The 20,354-nt window shown below is 28.9% G+C and overlaps 1 protein-coding gene and 1 long non-coding RNA gene across 2 annotated transcripts in view; both read right to left on the reverse strand.

The window, feature by feature from the left end:
• LOC125057748 overlaps positions 1–20,354 on the reverse strand; it is a 28,869-nt gene that overhangs the window by 3,940 nt on the left and 4,575 nt on the right. Inside the window, exon 3 of the mRNA XM_047661623.1 lies at positions 8,649–8,738. Coding sequence (XP_047517579.1) covers positions 8,649–8,738 — 90 coding nt within the window. The remainder of the gene's footprint in view (positions 1–8,648; positions 8,739–20,354) is intronic.
• LOC125057757 lies at positions 18,943–20,103 on the reverse strand. Its single transcript, XR_007118257.1, has 2 exons — positions 19,673–20,103; positions 18,943–19,586 (listed from the first exon to the last, which is right to left on the reverse strand). It is a non-coding gene; the product is annotated as an uncharacterized LOC125057757 (long non-coding RNA).

The raw sequence follows: 20,354 nt of genomic DNA on the forward strand, positions 1-20,354 counted from the left end.
CATGTTTGTAAAATTTTTTATAGGTTGAAGACGTCTTTAATTGTTTATGTACAAAAAAATATAGTTTACTTTGTAATATAACTATGTAGATGACCCGGTGAACTTCGTATCATCTACATATATTTCTGTAAAATGTCGTAAAACTTATGTTATTTCTATAAAAAACAAAAGACATCGAATGTTTTAAAGCTAGAATTTTAATCGTATGAGATTAAAAAATATTTCAAGATCAGAATTAGCCAAATCGGTCCAGCCATTCTCGAGTTTTTGCGAGACAAGTAAACAGCAGTTCATTTTTATACTTATATAGATTGTAATGACATTGTTGACAAATTAAAATCCCAACGTAACCCAGACAATCTCCATCGTTGCAATGACAAAAACAACAAACCATTTATGTTATAATAATTACAAAACCATCACTTATGTACATAAGTAATTTAAGGACGTCTTCTAAGAAATAATTTATGCTTCTAATAACTTCTATAACAAGAACTAAAATCAACAAAATTAATGGTATCTTCAGTACGCAGAATTGAAACGGTTTAAAGGATTAAGTAAAAAGGACAAGTTTACCACAATGGTCAATATTAGTGATGTGTTATTTCGTCGTGCATTGTTATAAACCAAGATTAAACACAATTACTTATGAGTTTTAATACGCAATAGGTTTTTACTACAGATGCGTACGCTACATTACTTTCATTTATAAAGCAATGTATGTACTACAGTAATAATACTATCGTGTTATAGATACAAATCATCGATATTTGTTAGACACAGAATGCTGACTACCTGAACAATGAAAAACAGATGTTTCTGCGGTAACGAGTGGTTGCTACTACCCCTTTGCGTCCTGGTCTTAGATATTTGGTTCTGTTTTAGTCATCATTTATAGTCAAGTAAGTGATGAGCGATGCCAGTCACAGCGCGTTGATCTCTTAGTTTAACACATGTTTAATACATAATACATGCCAGTTTCCTTACAATCATTATCTTTCACCGCATGAGCATGTATTGATCTCGCACATAGAAAGACACATTTTTCGGTAAAGGTTAAGAACTTAGTACTACGATTGTAGATATCTGTTTAAGCTTAAATAAAATTACCATTACGTAATAGTCATAACAAAAATAATTATTTATTATAAATCTAAGATAGACAATGTCGCAGACGTGATTTAGGCATTTTAAACTGTTTTCATATACAAACATAATTTATTAATGTAGGTAACTTATTTGACACTTATGAACGTCATAAAAAGTAGAACAACAGTTAATGGTTTTCAATTTACATTTACTGCTCAAATCAACAGCGTAGCACTTACAAGAAGAACTGGAAATAAGGTCTCCATCACTATTTTAAATTGCCAAGGTTTTTTCCTCAAAATGTTTGTAAGCACCTGCAACTATCATGCTCCTTATCACACGTCAAAGCAGTTAATTATTGCAATTAAATAAAAAATAATGAATAAATAAATAAGAAAACCAAACCTGTAAGGTTCTATCAGCAAGACACGGTGAAATAGGATCATGTAGTATGCACTAACATTACTGTGGGAACAAACGCGAACACGTAATATCAAGGTGAATCAAGTCAGAAAATAATTAATACATTATGTACACCGATCCATATAAAAGTGTGTATGCGTGTGTGTTTCTTCTTGTGATAGTTGCAACTGTTATTGAAATTTATCATCATATAGCAATTTTATACTAAATTTTGAATCTTTTAAATAAATACATAACCAGACGTATTTATATCATTTCTTTAAATAAATGCAATGTTCCTTAAGTTCCTAAAGTCAGAATGTAAATTATTTGATGATCTCAATAATTACTGTAATTACAAATCTAATTATTTAATTAATTCCGGCATTTTTAAGGAAGTTGTGTACCGGAATGATTACATGATGTACACATGATATCAAATCTACATATTATTTTTTGTACGTTATACACACATGCAACGCGTTGTTTTTCTGTCAGCGCATTTTGCTTTTATTTGTAAATATATAATTGTTTTTTTATTTTGCAATGTGAATGCTGTTCTTGAAATCTAAAAATATTGTTAAATAACCTTCTTTCCGGTAAAGGTTGCGATTTCGTTCAAACCGAAAAAAAAAAGGAAACAAAAACAAATTTATAATGTAATAAATAATTTTAAAATTTTACTTTATAAACATAGAAACAGAAACACACATAACATAATTAAATTAATCACTTAACACGCTTACAACTTTTTGGCATAATGTAGATTTAATAATATGTTCTCATAAATTTTAAACAGAGTTATGAAGATTTAATTTAATAATTGACATAACAAACAATTTATATTTAAAAAAAAAAGTTATCTAAATTACAAGCAATAAAATAGCATCCTTTAAAGAACACAATAGCAAAGAAATCTGATCTTTAAAAACAATTATACAATGTTAAAATAATTGGTTTTGGTTTGAACTAGAACACGATTTTATTGTTGAGACCTTCAAACTTCCTCATTCTTTACAAAATGAAGACGCCATCAAAACATTGTTTCAATAAAAAATAAATCAAGAACGAGCAAAGATGCTATGAATAAATTAAATTCTTTATTATATTAGATATTTCATGAAATTCCATCACTATCCACATATTGAACCTATAGAAATATTTGTTCGATTTCAAGGAAAAAGCGTACTGTAGTGTCAATGTCGTAGATTTTTTCGTGGATGGAGGTATTACTTATATATTAAGAACTGCCCATTTGTCCCATGATCTAGAAAAATATTCGAAAAGCTGAACATGCACATTTTATCATAATAATATGACTAAAATGAACAATGAAAGGCTAATATGGTACAAATGTTAATGTCCAGGAAGATAACCTAAAAAAGAACGAAGTTTCAGATTTTAAGTAAAATACTCACTTTTTAATAAATTATTTAAAAATCAAGTCGGTAAATACAAACGGATACACTAAAGTGAGAGTCAGTCACCTTGAACTTTAAGTTTACGCAATCAATGATAGTGAAATTAACGTCGCCGTGAAGACTCGCCACGTGAATCGAAGTGGCCGATGCTTTACTAAAGTGAAATAATATTACTAATAGCTTAATAAAGTTTCAAGCTGTTTTATTATGACTTTTCTTTGAAACTTCCATAGTGAAAATGTTTATTTCTTTTTTAATTCAAATTTTATTACAGTCAGTACCTGAACATTTTTGATTTTCTCAAGACAATAGATTATATAATCTTACAAGCAAATACTACACTATCGGAATAATTTATTGTTCATCATGAATATAGGGAACTAGGAAACTGGGTCAGTTTCGTTTCAATGACTTGCATATCAATTTGTCAATGTAAGTTTTTGTAATTCTACGCATTGAAAATTAATTTGGAATATTTGAATTCTTGGTTAACATAAAATACTTTTAGAATACAAAAGAAAACGGTGGCTATATAATAATAAAATAGAGTAATATATATTGAGTACAAACTACGTGTTAATATATAAATATTTGATTTTAGAATCCACTTAAGTGCAGGATTATTGCTTGGTTAAAATCATTTTTAATGTTCATGTTATTTAACGTACTAGTTTTAAATTGCAAGATGTTATTAATGCAAGAAGTAAAATGGACACAGAATTATTGTTGTACTCAATTAATTCGTTAATTTACGATATAATTTTTTTTTAAGAAATTACTATTCAGACCTTAAAAATTAAGTTGTTCACATATTATTAAATATACAAATATATTTTGCAAGCCGTACCTGCGTAAACAATGCGAGATAAAACAATAGTGCGTTGGTGTCGTGACACTAAAATTTACCACCAAACCCTTGACCTTATCTAGCATAGCAGAGCGGCAAAGATACAGCTCCCATTTGATAATTAATTTTAAATGCCTTTATTTTAATAGTATTTACAGGTTTAATAATAATAATTAGGCCTCACTTATTCCCCGAAACATTCATCCATTTTATAAAAGATACACGTACAAAAATATTTTTTTTTTCCAAGGACCTCTTATAGAGTATGGGCCTCCTCCAACCAGGTTCCACCTCTATCTTGAGCATTTTTTCTTGATCTCCCAATCTTCTCCACCAATTTAAGATCTTCTTTAAGATGATCCCACCATGAGGGCGACCTATCTTTCTTTTCATTGGTGGCCCTTTCCACCTTATTACCCTGTTTGTCCATCTGCCATTGTCCATGCGAGCGGAGTGGCCCGCCCATTTCTACTTAAGTTTTTTTCAATGGGATATTACATCAATAACTTTTGTTTCCTTTCATATTATCTAGCATATTTCAATACATAGTATAAATAAAATACTCTTAATTATATAAATTTACTTGTAGTATCACGTCTCCTTTTGTTTTACATGAAATATTATATCTAAATATTATACAGTAATATAAGCTATTAAAGTAGATTGCGTAGAATTGGGATATTTTCAAGCTCTATACAGACTTATATTACTGTTTAATCTAATTCAGATATTCCTGATTTAAGACAGGATAAAATTGATGCGTTCAACAATAATGTTTCATACTCAAGCAGTTACTCTTATTAGCTCGTAAAACATGATTGTCGGCAATTTTGTAAGACTGTCGTAAAGTCAGTACAATTGCGGGTTCACACGGCGAGTCTTATTTATAACGTAACAGTGGCCGTGACCCGTGATTTTCTTCAATATTTAACTTAAAGTATTAATAAATTGATAAAGAAATGTTTAAAGAAAACAAAATTTTTTACAAGTAATTTTTTTGTTCTATTTATTGATTTTTAAAAAAAATCTGGCACGTTTAAGTTTTTGAAGAATGCCCTTTATATATTTAAAATATTACAGCTAAAGTTAGGATGTTAATATATTTCATAAACTACATAATAATTTTAAAAATATCGCACCGAAGAAAAGATTTCAACGCGAATCCGACTAACGACGAAACAAATACAAATTAAATTTGTTATTTTATTTAATGGTCTAGGGTACACCTATATAGTATAAGGTCCTTTCAAAAATTCTAAGTAAGATGTAACATTCTTAGACTAAGGGTACCTATTTCGATAATGATTTAGCTCTTCGTGCCCAAGTACAAAATTCAAAGAAACGGAACAAAAAACTAATCACAATATCTCAACGTACCTTCACTAGCCTGCGACGATTTTAAAACAATAGATTTACTGCCTTGAAGTTTATCGGTAAGCTTCGTATAAAATTATGACTTGTGATAAATAAGTGACAATTACTAAATCAAATTGAAATATTATTACTTTAAAAAGTAATTATTTTATTTTACGTTGTGTGAGTATTTTAATGAAAACAAAACTGGTTTTATTTACAGATATCATACGTATTAATGTAATTAATTGAACGTTAGTGTCTAAAGCGGTTTTGTTCAGCTATTATTAATCGTTATCGTTACCATGACGGAAAATATTTTTAAATGTAAGCGATTTAAAAATTTTGAAAAAATGCAAACTGTATGTGTCATCAAAGCTTATATGATTTATTTATATATGAACTAAGTAAAAATAAGATCCAAAAATTGTGTGTATCTATTAAAAACAAAAGAACCGATATACTGAATCACCATATAATAAATCATTACAATAAAAATATAACTTGTTTGCAATTCTTATAAAGTATTTTAGGTAAATGTTATCTTGATTAGTCTTGGTCTGAGATAAAATTTTATGTAAAAGTGTTTTATAGTTTAGGCTTGTTATAAATAATACCGATTGCCTGTGTATGCTATTTTGGGTGTATTTGAAAATAACGTTTGCTAAAAATCTAAGAATCATAAAAAATCCGGTGAACCTACAACCTTTTAGGTCTGGGTCTCAGATTTTTACGTCTAAGACACGCAGGTATCCCCCGGATAAACGTGTTAAATAAGCACATAGAAAGAAAGTTTCATAGGTCAATAGGGGTCAATCCTACGACAGTCACAGGTCAACATTGTTGTCTAAAAATAAGAAATAAAGTTTTAAAAAAAATTCATTATTATTTTTGTTGAGTCTCAGTATCTGTAAATGCATTTTCTACGACAATGCTTTGAATGTATCCAATATTTAATGCCAAATTCATCCTAAACTGCACTTAAGAGGCGAATTGCATGTGGGTCAGAGAGCCTATGAATATTAAAACATTTCGTCAATTATTCAATTTTTATACCAACTTCTATTCTTACTTGAAAAGTGTACATTTTGAAGTAAGATTGGACTTCTAAATATCTTCCAGTAGATCATACATATAAAGATTCCGATAAAAACAATCTCCGCATTGTTTAGTCAGTCAAAGCAAAGTATGTGTCCCAATAGACTTCTATCATCTCGGTCACCACATTTCTATAATTTAGTTTTAAAATAGTATGAATGCAGCTTCATTTGTGATCCTCGATGATTATTAAATGCCATAGATTTTACCCATTCACCTTTATTTTGTGTCCCGCTCGCACGTATCACGTGAGAGTGAGTGGGATCATAACCTAGTTCGCGCAGGCATCTGCCTCGAACGACCTTGACTCGGTGAAATGTTAACGATAAATTATATGCATGCCTTTAAATTAACATTATTAGTTACGTATAAGCTAAATTATGGCTTGTTATTAACAGGTTACCACAGCATGCCACAGAAGTATTTTTGAGAGAGTTTCTTCGGAAGCGTTCTTACGATATGAAAAATATGTTAATTTTGAATATAAACCACGTGAACTTCAAATATATACTTCTTCTATATTAAGCTCGATTTTTTAAATGATTTTTTCTTTATTTGATTAAACATTCAATTTATTATCAAGAGGTTTCAGTTATTTTGTATTTACTATCACTTAAAATAATATGTGTAACAAAACATTATATAATAACACTATCGACGTCTTTATATATTCGCAGAGTGAGTTCACAGTAGCGATATTTTGTATATTATGTTGTTAATGATATATTATATAGTTTATTTTTATTTTCGACATTATCGTATTGGCTTAGAACTGTAAAGATAATATATGTATTTTGGTAAAAAAATAACAAAACATATTTTATTGGATCCTCAAATTGTTTTAATAAGAGACATTTAAATATTAATCATGCGAAATACTTAAATCACGCTATGAGGTCACATTTTATAAAAGGTATTCAGGCAAAGGTCAATTTTATGGCAAATGACAATTATGTTTCATTATTAATGTATTCTGAATTAAGTGTCGACATTACGTATACCACGATGTTTTATTTTATTTAGTCAATTTCCGTTGAACCAGTTTAAGTAAAATCGACGGATATTGCGTCTTCCCTGCTCCATTGTTACAAATTTAGTTTTCTCATACACTTTTTTATTGTTCTTTGAAGATACATTAGAACTAAGTTTGTAGATATTTTAAGTTAGTATTTGTTTAGCATATTGCCAATTGTTAATAAATGACAAGAAGCATAAAATAAACCGTTTGTAATTAAATGGATTGTTCTTTAGTCATATCAATACTTGTTCTTTATTAATGTAGCCTAATCTTTATAATGTACTCCTCCCTCAAAGGCAGGCAACGCACCCACTAAAAAATGGGTGTCTATGGGCTGCAAAGACTGCCCTTTTTGGTCGTCCCGCAAGCTCGTTTGCCCCCCTATTATATAAAAAAAATCTTTAATATTAAGCTAAGTACTTAGAAATAAAAGCCGCAAGCGTTTTTGTCCCTAATATCCTTACTTATCAGAAATAGTATGGAGCTTCTGCGCCTGCACACAACATTGATTTCCTTTATCATAAGTAAAACAATTGTTTCTTAATATTCAGGATTCAAATGTTCTATCTCGGGATTGAAAATCCCACATAAATAACGCTTCTCGAAATACAAAAGTGTATAATCACGGTACCTTATATCATGTTACATAACTTCACATAAATCTTGTCGTTACGTAACAAACATCCCACAACAACAATCAATTTGTTATCAAGTATGTTAATCTAATTGAACATAATTTTCCGGATGCATATTTAACTACTCATCGGCTGTTTACCTTCGAAAGAATAATAATAGTTTTTCTTGTGGTATCTGGGAGACATATACAAGTATGTAAATGAAATCAAGATGGGTAATGATGCGATATGCGCTTGGTCTAATAGCAAATTCATAAATATAACTATGGAGAAATATATTTTTAACAAGAACATTTGTGTTTGATTATTATCTATACAATAAACTTTTCTATTCTAAATTAGAATATATGTATATAATATATATATAATGTTAAGTAGCGCATATATAAATAGTGTGACGGTGGGTAGGTACTACCAAGTAGTGCCTCCTACTAGTATAGAAACTGCACAGATAGTGTGTATAATAACAAGGATAAATTGCAATATGTATTTTAAAATAAGTAAATACAATGCTAAGGCTGGGATTTCTCTATTATTCTGTTATAATTTTAATTTCCTTTTCAATACAAACATATCTAGGAAACACACCGCCACCATAGCAATAATGACATAAAAATTCGGTTCAATAAGTATTAACATTAGACTGCAGATGATTTTTTAAATCAAATAGTGCTATTTATAATTGTATTTTTTACAAAATGTTTTTTTCTGTTGGTCTGTGAATGTTAATATCTATAACTTGTATGAATAGTCGCTGTTAAAAGCTTATTTGAAGAGTGGCTCACCTGACAATCAGTCTCAACGTCTGCGTAGTATCCCGAGGGCCGGCCTTGGCATGTGAATCTTGTTGGTGGGATCTTTACCGGATTTCCACTCTGGCGAAATAATTAAAATTAGTAAATATCAAACATTTCTATTTATATTCCAATAATATTTTTTATTAAAATTATAAGTTTACGTTTCACAACTAAACATATGTAGACTATACATAGGTGGACTAAATGAGCACCAAATGGATTCTATCTCCAAATGACAATATTTCATCCACGAAGATGTGGTTCAGAAAGGATGCGGTGAGCAAGAGATAGAATGCAATGGGGATTTTAAAGACAGGCTGTAGTAATCAATATATAAGATTTATTTGTAATTAAGATGTGGAAGTATTAGTTTTCAAGTTTATCACCGTAAAGCTAGGTTCCTACATAACTATAAAAATATATTATAATTATAAGATCAAATAAATGTTTTAATAGCTAACTCATATCTTTCTTGCAAATTTTCACCATTCTTTATTGCTGTCTGCAATAAAGAATGATTATCTATTATATTTATTATCTATTTATTTATTGATAAAAAAGATAATGTATAATTCACAATTAAAATGCTTTGATGGTTTGCAAAAGATTACTAGGCTATGCTTTGTTCTGGATTCTGGAAAACGAATCCACGTCTATACATTAACGAATCAAAGTCAACTGACGGAAACAGTATCAATTGAAAACATGAAAAACCATTATTAGCACAGGCGTATTACTTAAGCTATGTTCTGTGTGATTGTAAGCCGGAAGCCGAATGCTCTATTTTCCTGGCAGATTATCCAAGACTTCTGTTAGCTAACCTGGCGTTATGTAAACTAATTGTAGATTACTTCTTGGCACGGGTGAAGGGGCGATGCTATGAATGGTTAAAGGTTAAAGTTTTTTTTTAACTTTTAAGTAAAGCCGTTTGAAAACTACATACTACTTCATGAATCAACAATTCTTTAAGTAATATAACAAATATGGTTCTGGTGTTGAGCCTAATAATAAGAAAATCTTAGAAACTTGTTTTATGATGCAAAGCTTTTGGTCAAAGAAACATTTAAAAAAATGTGTGTGTACATATGTACACGCGTTAGAAGTTATACTTCTTTGGCGTAAGAAAATAAAAATCTTAAAAATTTAAAGTTTTATTATAACGCATTACATATTTAGTTAAATTAAGTTTATTTAAATATCACAAAAAAAATCTACATAATTAAAGAAATGGAAATTTTTTATGTTAAAATGTTGACTATGCTAACTTCAGGGTGTCAGTTTTTTGTGACGACGTGCGGGTGTCGGTGTTTTGTGACGGTGTGCGGGTGTCGGTAAAAATTTACTCTCATAGTTTTAACCTAACGCGCCAAAAGTAAAACTTCAAAAAATAAATAAAAGAAGAATATACAAAGATACTATTATGTTAAACAATGTCAATGTAAAAATATTTTTATTTATGAACAATCCGATATAAAAATGTCACAGTGTCCATTATTTAACCCAACTAGACCAAAAAAATTGAATGCTTTAGGTTATTAGAGACATTCCACTTCGATAAATAAATTATAATGTCGAATTAAACGTATAAAAAAGTAATGGCATCACATTATTACACCCACGTACGTTATTTATTAGAAGATATTTTTTTTTACTTGCATTCCTAACCAAAACTTTGTCCAGCTTTGCTATAATGTTAAGTATGTTCTAAAGAGCACATGCAGTATTTAGGTCCATTTAATGCTATGCGTAGGCACATAAGCTAAATCCTTTAAGTATTTAATCCTAGATTTGGCAACGCTGACTTACGTTTCGTCAGACGACAGTTTATCTCAAACGCTTTTGTCCTGTTAAGCTAATCTCTCGTTAAGTGTTTCTTAATGTGTACATGAATGGTTAGGTAATAAAGTGCCGCACTTTCGTGTCGATACAAATAGGGACACAAAAATGTGTCTGTGACCTTGGTAGGTCACTTACCAGCGGAGTTTAAAAACGTCGCGAGTTCTGGCAAAACCGTGCAAAATATCTTTTTTGACAGTTTTTTTATAATTAAAATTTATTTTAAGAAAATGATAAATGTTAAGTAAAATTAGAATTTTTAAATACTGAATGATCAAGGTATATCTTTTGTTTGTTTACGAGTAGTTTTTAGTGAAGTATAGAATCTCTTATTATCTCGCGTACGTACAATTCTTCTCAAAATCACACAGCATATACTATTCTGAAACCCAGATTATATGGCTGATTCGTTCTATAAATAAAAATGGAATCAAAGTCTCTCGTCTAACCATTTTTGGCGCCAATTTTTGTTCCAAGGCTGTGCCTACTTAATATTAGGTTATCAACGAAATAAATCTTAAGTTGCCATAGAATAAATGACGGTTAGAACATAAATGGATTCTTGTAGGTTTGAACTACACCTACTTGTTATATGAATCACTTTTAAATAACTAAAGAGACTAATTGGCTTTGCAAAGGTATTCTATAATATATTAAACATCTTTTAGAAATAAATAAAGTCCAGAACTGCCCTGTTCACGTTTTTGCGCCTTTTCAGTGATATTTTTAAGGCAAGTAGGTAACAGTTATTATTTCGTCGGCATCTAACAATGGCGGAATGGCAGTGTGCTATTTAGAAGAGAGGTCAAATCCAGCAGTGGAAAGGCTGGGCATAAGATACGACGGGAATCATACTCGGAAAAAAAAACTTGCAATATAGCTTTAACTTCAGTTGAAACTTTCTGAATATTTAAATTACATTTGACCTTTAAAATAGGGGTAATAGTATGATTCATTGATGCTTTTCGTTATAATTACGTGGCAACCATGTAGCTTTTTTTCTATGACACAGCAACGTCTGGGAATCTTAAATATTTAGTTTCGCAGCTCATAAGGAAAAATCACACGAATTGTGATATCAAAGTTCGGTATAATGACCATAATGGCAATGAGATGACAAGTTATCCTTACAATACATGAAACGCAGTACAAAGCAAAGCTGGAGCAGATCGAAATAAATACAAAACAAATAATAGGAACGCCTTTTTCACTCGTTTTTATCAATTCATTTGTTTAACAAAAGTAAGGTGCCATGCTTACATAATACACAATACTAGCCCACTCTCTGTGTCATGTTTGATGGCAGTCGGACACCAAAAGTGGTCAGACAACATCAGATCCGACAAAGGTCAGAGGAAGTTAAGGTTGCCATCCAGTTAAAGAGAGTTTAAGACTATTTTTCGAACGGACTGATTTGTAATTTATATTATTATTTATTTATACGTTCTAAAACAATGTGTATGCCTAAAAAATACAAGAAAATGACATCGCAAATTTAACACCCAAAATAAAAATATATTAAAAACTAAAAATAATAACTAAAACTAAAAAGATATAAAAGAAGCAGCAGCTTACTATTACGTATTACTAGTTCAATTTATGTAGCCCATGTGTATTCTATAATACATGCATATTAATAAATACAAACTTGATTTAACAGAAGACCTATGCCTTGCTTGTTGTGTGTGTGTGTGTGATAGTTCTTAATGTAACTGAGTAAAAAGGTTTTAATCTAAAACAAAACTTGATAAAGTATAGCATTCACTACTCGGATAGTCAATTGACCAGGCGCCGATTGCAATATTTACAATTTATGTAACACTACAACCGATGACACGCTCGTTACAAGCTATTGTTCACTTTCTTACTTTACCACTCTACATTGGGTATAGCTATAGGGTTAATAACCTCCTTTAAGGAGTGAAACTAAAGATAATATTTTAATTCGCCAGCCATTTTTATAACTTAGTCTAGTTTAATTTAGACGAATATTTGGAGCTTTACTAATCCTAGCAGGCGTTAGGTTCAATGAACAATACCAACTAATAGCTCGCTAGTTACCTACCTAGCTTTTACCTAGATTGCTGTTACTATTTTTCTATAGAAAGCGCCTTTGACTACTGTTTTTACAATTTTATAGAGAATTACGTCTCATCCTTAGGTAAAATTATGAAATTACCAGTAGCTTCAACACGAGATTTCAAAATAACTTATCGTGATTGATATAAAATTCATTAGTTTACGAAATTTTATAGGTTCGAACCTAAAAGTAAATAAAATTCCCATAAAAGTCCATTAACAACAATTAAAAATTCACAGAAGCAAATGTATATGGTCTAAATGTCAGTCTACCTGTTATGTTTTAGACAAGACTGCGAGAAAATATATCTTAATGTTCTTATAATTAAAATCAAAACATCTGAAGATGCGTTTATAAGCTCTTTTTAACTAGAATTAAAAGTGATTAACATTTAATTTTGTCTATTACATTCTTTTATTTCATAAAAAGTTAAAAAAAAAAAATTCTTTGGTAAAAAGGGTTATATTTATTTTATCTTTGCATTATCTGAGTTGACTTCGTGCGAGGAAATTGAAGCGTCTTTCTTATGTTTTGCTTTAAAAGGAATTTGTAAGCGTAACTAAGTAATTAGAACTAATAAGGTAGCGTGATTAAAACTTAATTAGTGTATTCAACACAGGAAGAAGGAAATAAAGAAAACAAATAGACCACGTAGTAAAAGAAAATCATCTTTTTAAGAATTTGCTTTGATACATCGCGACGAGCATGTGATGATTTTATGAGCCATGTACAAATAAGTAAATATGCAAAGTTAGTATTTGAATGATAAATAAATTGTACGTGTAAATTGATTACTTTATTATATGGAAGAAAGAACATACACCGTTGAAAAAGAAATATATCTTTTCAAGGACGGTAGATTCCAGCCAATCAACTATTGGAAGAATATGCAAATTACAATCCTTCGAAAATAACATTATCACCTCTAACAGTCGTAAAACTAGATTTACAAATAATTAATGTTCTTATATTATTTGCATTTGGATCATATTTATTTCAAGAGTGGTCATAAAGAAGCTTTATACGAAGTAGGTATTTACCACAAAAGCTTTTATTCATAATGCTAATGTAATAACTTTTTACTCGTATTATTTGTAAAGACGTACTGATTAACAAAAAAATAGTAATTTTATTTAATAGTGATCGATCTTAATTAGCTTTTCGTCCTCACATTCCTTTCAAATTCTGTAACATTAAGTTTTTCCATCAAAACATGGTTAAACACTCCAAGTAGTTAGTCTAGTCGACAAGTTGAAAATGGAACAAAATAGAGATACTGCTCTTAAAATTATGTGCGATAGCTCATTCGAACCGGAATGACGCCTAGAAAAATGTGCTAAAAGCGTGTATTAGCACATAAAAAATTGCAAAAGTTATAGACAATTAAAGATGAAAAAAAAATGGCATTTAGTTTTTTGCCAATATTTAATAAACTATTAATATTTAAGAAATTTCAAATAAAGATTCTGAAAGAAGAGAAAATTTCCAATAAAAAACTCCAAACTCTCGGAACTCTATCTCCATTATTTATAACTTTAATTTAACGCTGAAAATAGGTCTGCGGGTGACATTTTTAGGATTCGCGCGTGGCGTCAAAAGCGACTACGGCACATTAATTAATTTATTTAAGGTATTGAATATTTTTTTTTAAATTTGAAAAAATTATGGTGTGTTCTGAACACTATAATTAATTTATTCCCGTTGAAAATTTTACTTAAAGTTAATTTTTCAACAAGTTAAATAATTGTTAACAAACGAAATTTTCTCGAACGACCGTCTTAATTGTAAGTGAAAAAAAATGTTTAAATAATGGTCGTAAAAATATTTCGCTTCGTAGAGCCTTTCTTACATACATACTTAACAAGATCGTGCCATAAAAGTTAAAAAAATATTTATACTTTGTTTATAACATTTTTTTTACTTAAACAAAAACTTAAAAATCCATGTAATGTTGTTAAAAAAAAAATTATTTTCTAAATCATCATATAATCGTTTTTTTATTAATACAAGATATTTATTGATTTACAAAAAAAAAAATTCCCGCCATTTGTTGATAAATTTTTTTTTAACAAATTGAATAAATAAATATTTTTTAAAAAAATTTTAACACAACTTTATTACGTTAAAAATTTTATGATTTTTAAAAAAAAAATTTTTCCTAAATAACAATTTTTAATTGTTTATAATCGTTTTTTTTTATTTTCTATTGTTTAAATAATTAGTTAAAAAAAATTTTTTTTCTAAAAGTCATAATTGACAGTCCTCTATAAAGTAACAGAAAAAAAATTTTTTTTAATCAACAATTCTATTGTTTATTAACTTACCAAGTTGTTATAAACAAATATTCAACTTTTTTTTATTTTTTTTCTAAAACTTCTAAAATTAACAAAAAAAACCATATATAACAAAGTATAGAAAAAAAAATTTTAATTTTAAATAAAAGTAATATTCATGATAATCAAAAAATTTACAAAAAAAATGTTTCTATACTTTGTTATATATGGTTGTTTTTGTTAATTTTAGAAGTTTTAGAAAAAAAATAAAAAAAAGTTGAATATTTGTTTATAACAACTTGGTAAGTTAATAAACAATAGAATTGTTGATTAAAAAAAAATTGTTTTCTGTTACTTTATAGAGGACTGTTAATTATGACTTTTAGAAAAACAATTTTTTTAACTAATTATTTAAACAATAGAAAATTAAAAAAAACGATTATAAACAATTAAAAATTGTTATTTAGGAAAATTTTTTTTTTTTAAAATCATAAAATTTTTAATGTAATAAAGTTATGTTAAAATTTTTAAAAAAAATATGTATTTATTCAATTTGTTAAAAAAAAAATTAATCAACAAATGGCGGAAATTTTTTTTTTTGCAAATCAATAAATATCTTGTATTAATAAAAAAACGATTGTATGATGATTTAGAAAAAAAAAATTTTTTAACATCATTACATGGATTTTTAAGTTTTTGTTTAAGTAAAAAAAATGTTATAAACAAAGTATAAATATTTTTTTAACTTTTATGGCACGATCTTGTTAAGTATGTATGAAAGAAAGGCTCTACGAAGCGAAATATTTTTACGACCATTATTTAAACATTTTTTTTCACTTACAATTAAGACGGTCGTTCGAGAAAATTTCGTTTGTTAACAGTTATTTAACTTGTTGAAAAATTAACTTTAAGTAAAATTTTCAACGGGAATAAATTAATTATAGTGTTCAAAACACACCATAATTTTTTCAAATTTGAAAAAAAATATTCAATACCTTAAATAAATTAATTAATGTGCCGTAGTCGCTTTTGACGCCACGCGCGAATCCTAAAAATGTCACCCGCAGACCTATTTTCAGCGTTAAATTAAAGTTATAAATAATGGAGATAGAGTTCCAAGAGTTAGGAGTTTTTTATTGGAAATTTTCTCTTCTTTCAGAATCTTTATTTGAAATTTCTTAAATATTAATAGTTTATTAAATATTGGCAAAAAACTAAATGCCATTTTTTTTTCATCTTTAATTGTCTATAACTTTTGCAATTTTTTATGTGCTAATACACGCTTTTAGCACATTTTTCTAGGCGTTATTCCGGTTCCAATGAGCTATCGCACATAATTTTAAGAGCAGTATCTCTATTTTGTTCCATTTTCAACTTGTCGACTAGACTAATTTACCGAAATTCCCATATTTGGCTGTCAGTGTTTTAGCGTTAAAACTTCATTTTTATAATATTGTGAATATTTTTACTTTTTTTATTAGTAAGTAGGTAAATTGTTAAGTTTCAAAAAAAAACATTGTTTAGAACCAAGTTAACGACTGAATTAGCGATGAATAGATAATAATTTTTATCATATTATATAAAAACTGCCTTTTTTAATTAATTCTGATGTTAAATCGCCTATGGAGACTCAAACATCCAGAAAAAGAAAAAAAAAATTTTTAATTTTAAATAAAAGTAATATTCATGATAATCAAAAAATTTACAAAAAAATTTTTTATGTCGTTTGTTATATATGGTTGTTTTTGTTAATTTTAGAAGTTTTAGAAAAAAAATAAACCAAAGTTGAATATTTGTTTATTACAAATTGGTAAGTTAATAAACAATAGAATTGTTGATTAAAAAAAATTTTTTTTCTGTTATAGTATAAGATCCCGCTATACAACGACCTTCACCGAGATGCTTATTTAATGAAACGTATTTTATATTTAATTTAATATGTCAATAAATATAATCCATATGGGTTGTCTAGCAAATTTCAGTCCAGAGTATGTTTAATTAATAATTTTAAAAAAATATTTTTGAAACATTTCACCGGTATGATTATTAGATAAATTCTATACCAATCGAAAGTATGAAGCCCATAGAATATGCAAACTTTATGCTGCCCATTCTTTTCCGGTCACAACTATCGGGTTGCCAGGTATAAACAGGTAAATCTGTACTAGCATTTGCAACGGTCTGTTTATTGAATGAAATTTAAATGAAATTAAAGATTATTTTATTCTGAACACGGTGGTATAGGGTTGGCTGCGAAAAATCAGTCCAGAATTGCGGTTGTCGAATTTTAAAAAGTAAAATATTGCTCCAAGTGAATGTGTGCGACTGAGAGGTCCCAACCGACCATCCCATGCGATAGAAGAGGACACAGCATAGCAGCTGTTTAAAGTCCGCCCACTTAAAGAAAGAGAGTGCGCATGCTATTTGGGCTTGGAAAAGAAAAGGATAGCGATGGACTCGTATATACTATGCATCATTTTGGAGTAGTTTATTATTTAAATAGAGAAATAGTTATTAAAAATTTTTTTAATAAATTAATTATTTATGTGTATATTTTTTGTGACACTAAAGTATATATATGTCACCGTAAAATTGTAAACACCGTTAGATTGTAATCTAGCTCGCGAGATTGTAAACTGTCGACTTATTGTGAACCTCAAGGAACTGCTTACAATTTAACGTATTATTATTCGGTAGATTGTAATCTATCGAAGTGAAACCGTCAAATTGTGAAACGGATCGCACCTCGCGCGCTGATTAATAGAACAGAATATGCCCCGCGCCACCATATTTGTTTGTTTGTTGTCGAATGTAAATTGATTGTTTTGATGAATGTAAATTGATGTCGTGTTGTAAGTAACTCACAGCTTTAGAATTAGTTATATGAAATTATTGGGAAGTAAAATTAATCTGTGATTGACCAAAGAAGTTTGAATGATAACTAAGTTAGTGTTGGAAATGAAATGAAAGAAAATTGAACTAATTTTTCAATTTTAATTTGTGTTTGAAGAGAAAATATTGTTATGTTTCTAATTTTTTTATTTTGATATATTTTTTTTTATCATGTGATGTCAGAATTATTGATTACCTACTAAGGGGCGGTTTTTTGATCCGTAGTTAAATCAACTATTGGTAAAAAATCGTTACTATTAGTTAAATATCAGCAAAATGCGTTTTTTGATCCGTGGTAAGAGCATCCAATGGTAAAATATCTAACCATTAGGCAAAAAAGTTAACTACTCAGTATCGGAGGGTTAAAAAGATGGCCGCTGGTAATTTATATAGTAACAGCTGTTTGTCACAGAAATCAAACTATGATAAATACGTTTATTACTATCTAATGATGAATTTAAACATATTGAGATACTTTAATTAATGAGACGATGAAGAAGACGATAATATTATATGACAATGTGTCAATGAGTGACCAAAAATATTTAGGCAATGTCATCCGCCATTAGAAACCTGGGATGATGTAGATTTTTGTCACTGTTACCCCCTATCGAAGGGAACAGTGCTCTGGATTGTTACTGAAATTGGGAATGATCTTAAACTGCCAATGAACAAGAGTATATATAGACAGCAGCTCATACCAACCTATTTTGCTTCATTACTAACTATAGAACCGCAGCAGTATATAATTAAGTATATTACTAATTCATTATGTGTTTTATTGCCTATAATATTAACTTATAATTATTATAATTAAATAAAATACAAGAACATGAGTTTATATAGACAGCAGCTCATACAAACCTATTTTGCTTCATTACTAGTTACAGAACCGCAGCAGTATATAATTAAGTATATTACTAATTCATTATGTGTTTTATTACCTATAATATTAACTTATAATTATTATAAGTTAATATTATAGGCAATAGAATACATAATGAATTAGAGTTAATATTATTTATATATTACTAATAATATTAACTTATAATTATTATAAGTACATACAAGTATGTACTTATACTAAAAACTACAGCTACACATTAGTTAGGGACCTATGATATTCTTTAGGGCTTTTATTACATTTGTGAGTTAGCATCTACCTACTTTGTTACAAGAATTTATAAATAAAACATTTGACTTGATTAATAAACTGTTTAATTATAACTTAAATACAAACCATTTTTATTAAAAAAACATTACAACATTTACATGAAACCCTAAAGTAGCAATTAAATATTTTCTAATTGTTTCTTCTTGCATTTCACCTCAATTTGATGCAACTCTTTTTGCTGCTACATATATTTATTGTGCCTTTCTTCCATCTGCTGCATCACTTTTTGGTGCACCTCCTCTTTATGCAGTATGGATTTTTGGTGGGCCTCTCATTGGTGCAGCAAATGTTTTTGATGCTCTTCCTTAGCATAATTGAACAAATCATCCTCTCTTATTTGTCTTTGTTTCAAAAACTCAATCTTTTTATCCGTGTGGATCATAATCCGCTTCCTTGTTTCCAAAGGGTTAAAAGATTTTTTCCTTTTGTTGTAGGACACAGCTATACAAGAATAAATATAAAAATGTGCCTACACCTTCATTAAATGTATATTAAATTTAACACGTCGGTGTCTAGACCCATCTGAGTTGAAAACGTCACAGAGATTTCCAAGCTGCATCTTTTTGTAGATTGCTGCAGTGATCAGTTGTTTGCAGGTGACGACTGTGTAATCCTTGAGAAGCATCACCAGTTTGGCAGTTTCTTTTTTGGCGAAGTTAGCAGTATGGTCCCTTTAACAAAATATAAATGTATTACTTTCTATTACGAAACACAAGATAAACCGGAATAAATAACACGAAAATATGTTTGTACTTACTTATTTGACCGTTGGCTGTTTGCGGACATCGTTAATTATATATTTAAGTATCGTAAAAAGTGTAAACCGTATTAAAACACAGAAAAACAACTTTATTTATATCGTGTTATTTAGATTAATTTGACACTTCAAACTCTTCAAAGCGCAAATAACGAATGAAGATGGCAAAAATGGATTTCATTCACTCAATATGTCTAGTGTTGTCATACAAAATAAATGTTCCCCACAAAAAACAACCACATTTTTTGGGATGTCATTGCTCATTGCACTGGCAACAAATTGACAAATTGTTAAGATTAACTATAGTTAAAAAAGGCATTGAAAAACGCATTTACGATTTTACCAATGGTTATTCATTTAACTATAGTTAATGTAACAAATGGTAAAACCATTTTTTACTACGGATCAAAAAACTGGCCCTAAGTAATAAATACTAATTTTTGAAGTGCATTCATTTTATTTGACCGATACCCTTGTTTCATTCCTAACTCTATGGACATATAACGGTCTACTATAAAGCCGACCAATCAGCGCTCGAGGTGCGTACCGTTTCACAATTTGACGGCTTCACTTCGATAGATTACAATCTACCGAATAATAATACGTTAAATTGTAAGCAGTACGCTGAGGTTCACAATCTTTCGACAGTTTATAATCTCGCGAGATAGATTACAATCTAACG

The sequence above is a fragment of the Pieris napi genome, chromosome 2, assembly GCF_905475465.1.
Source record: "Pieris napi chromosome 2, ilPieNapi1.2, whole genome shotgun sequence".
In the NCBI taxonomy this organism is placed as follows: Eukaryota; Metazoa; Arthropoda; class Insecta; order Lepidoptera; family Pieridae; genus Pieris; species Pieris napi.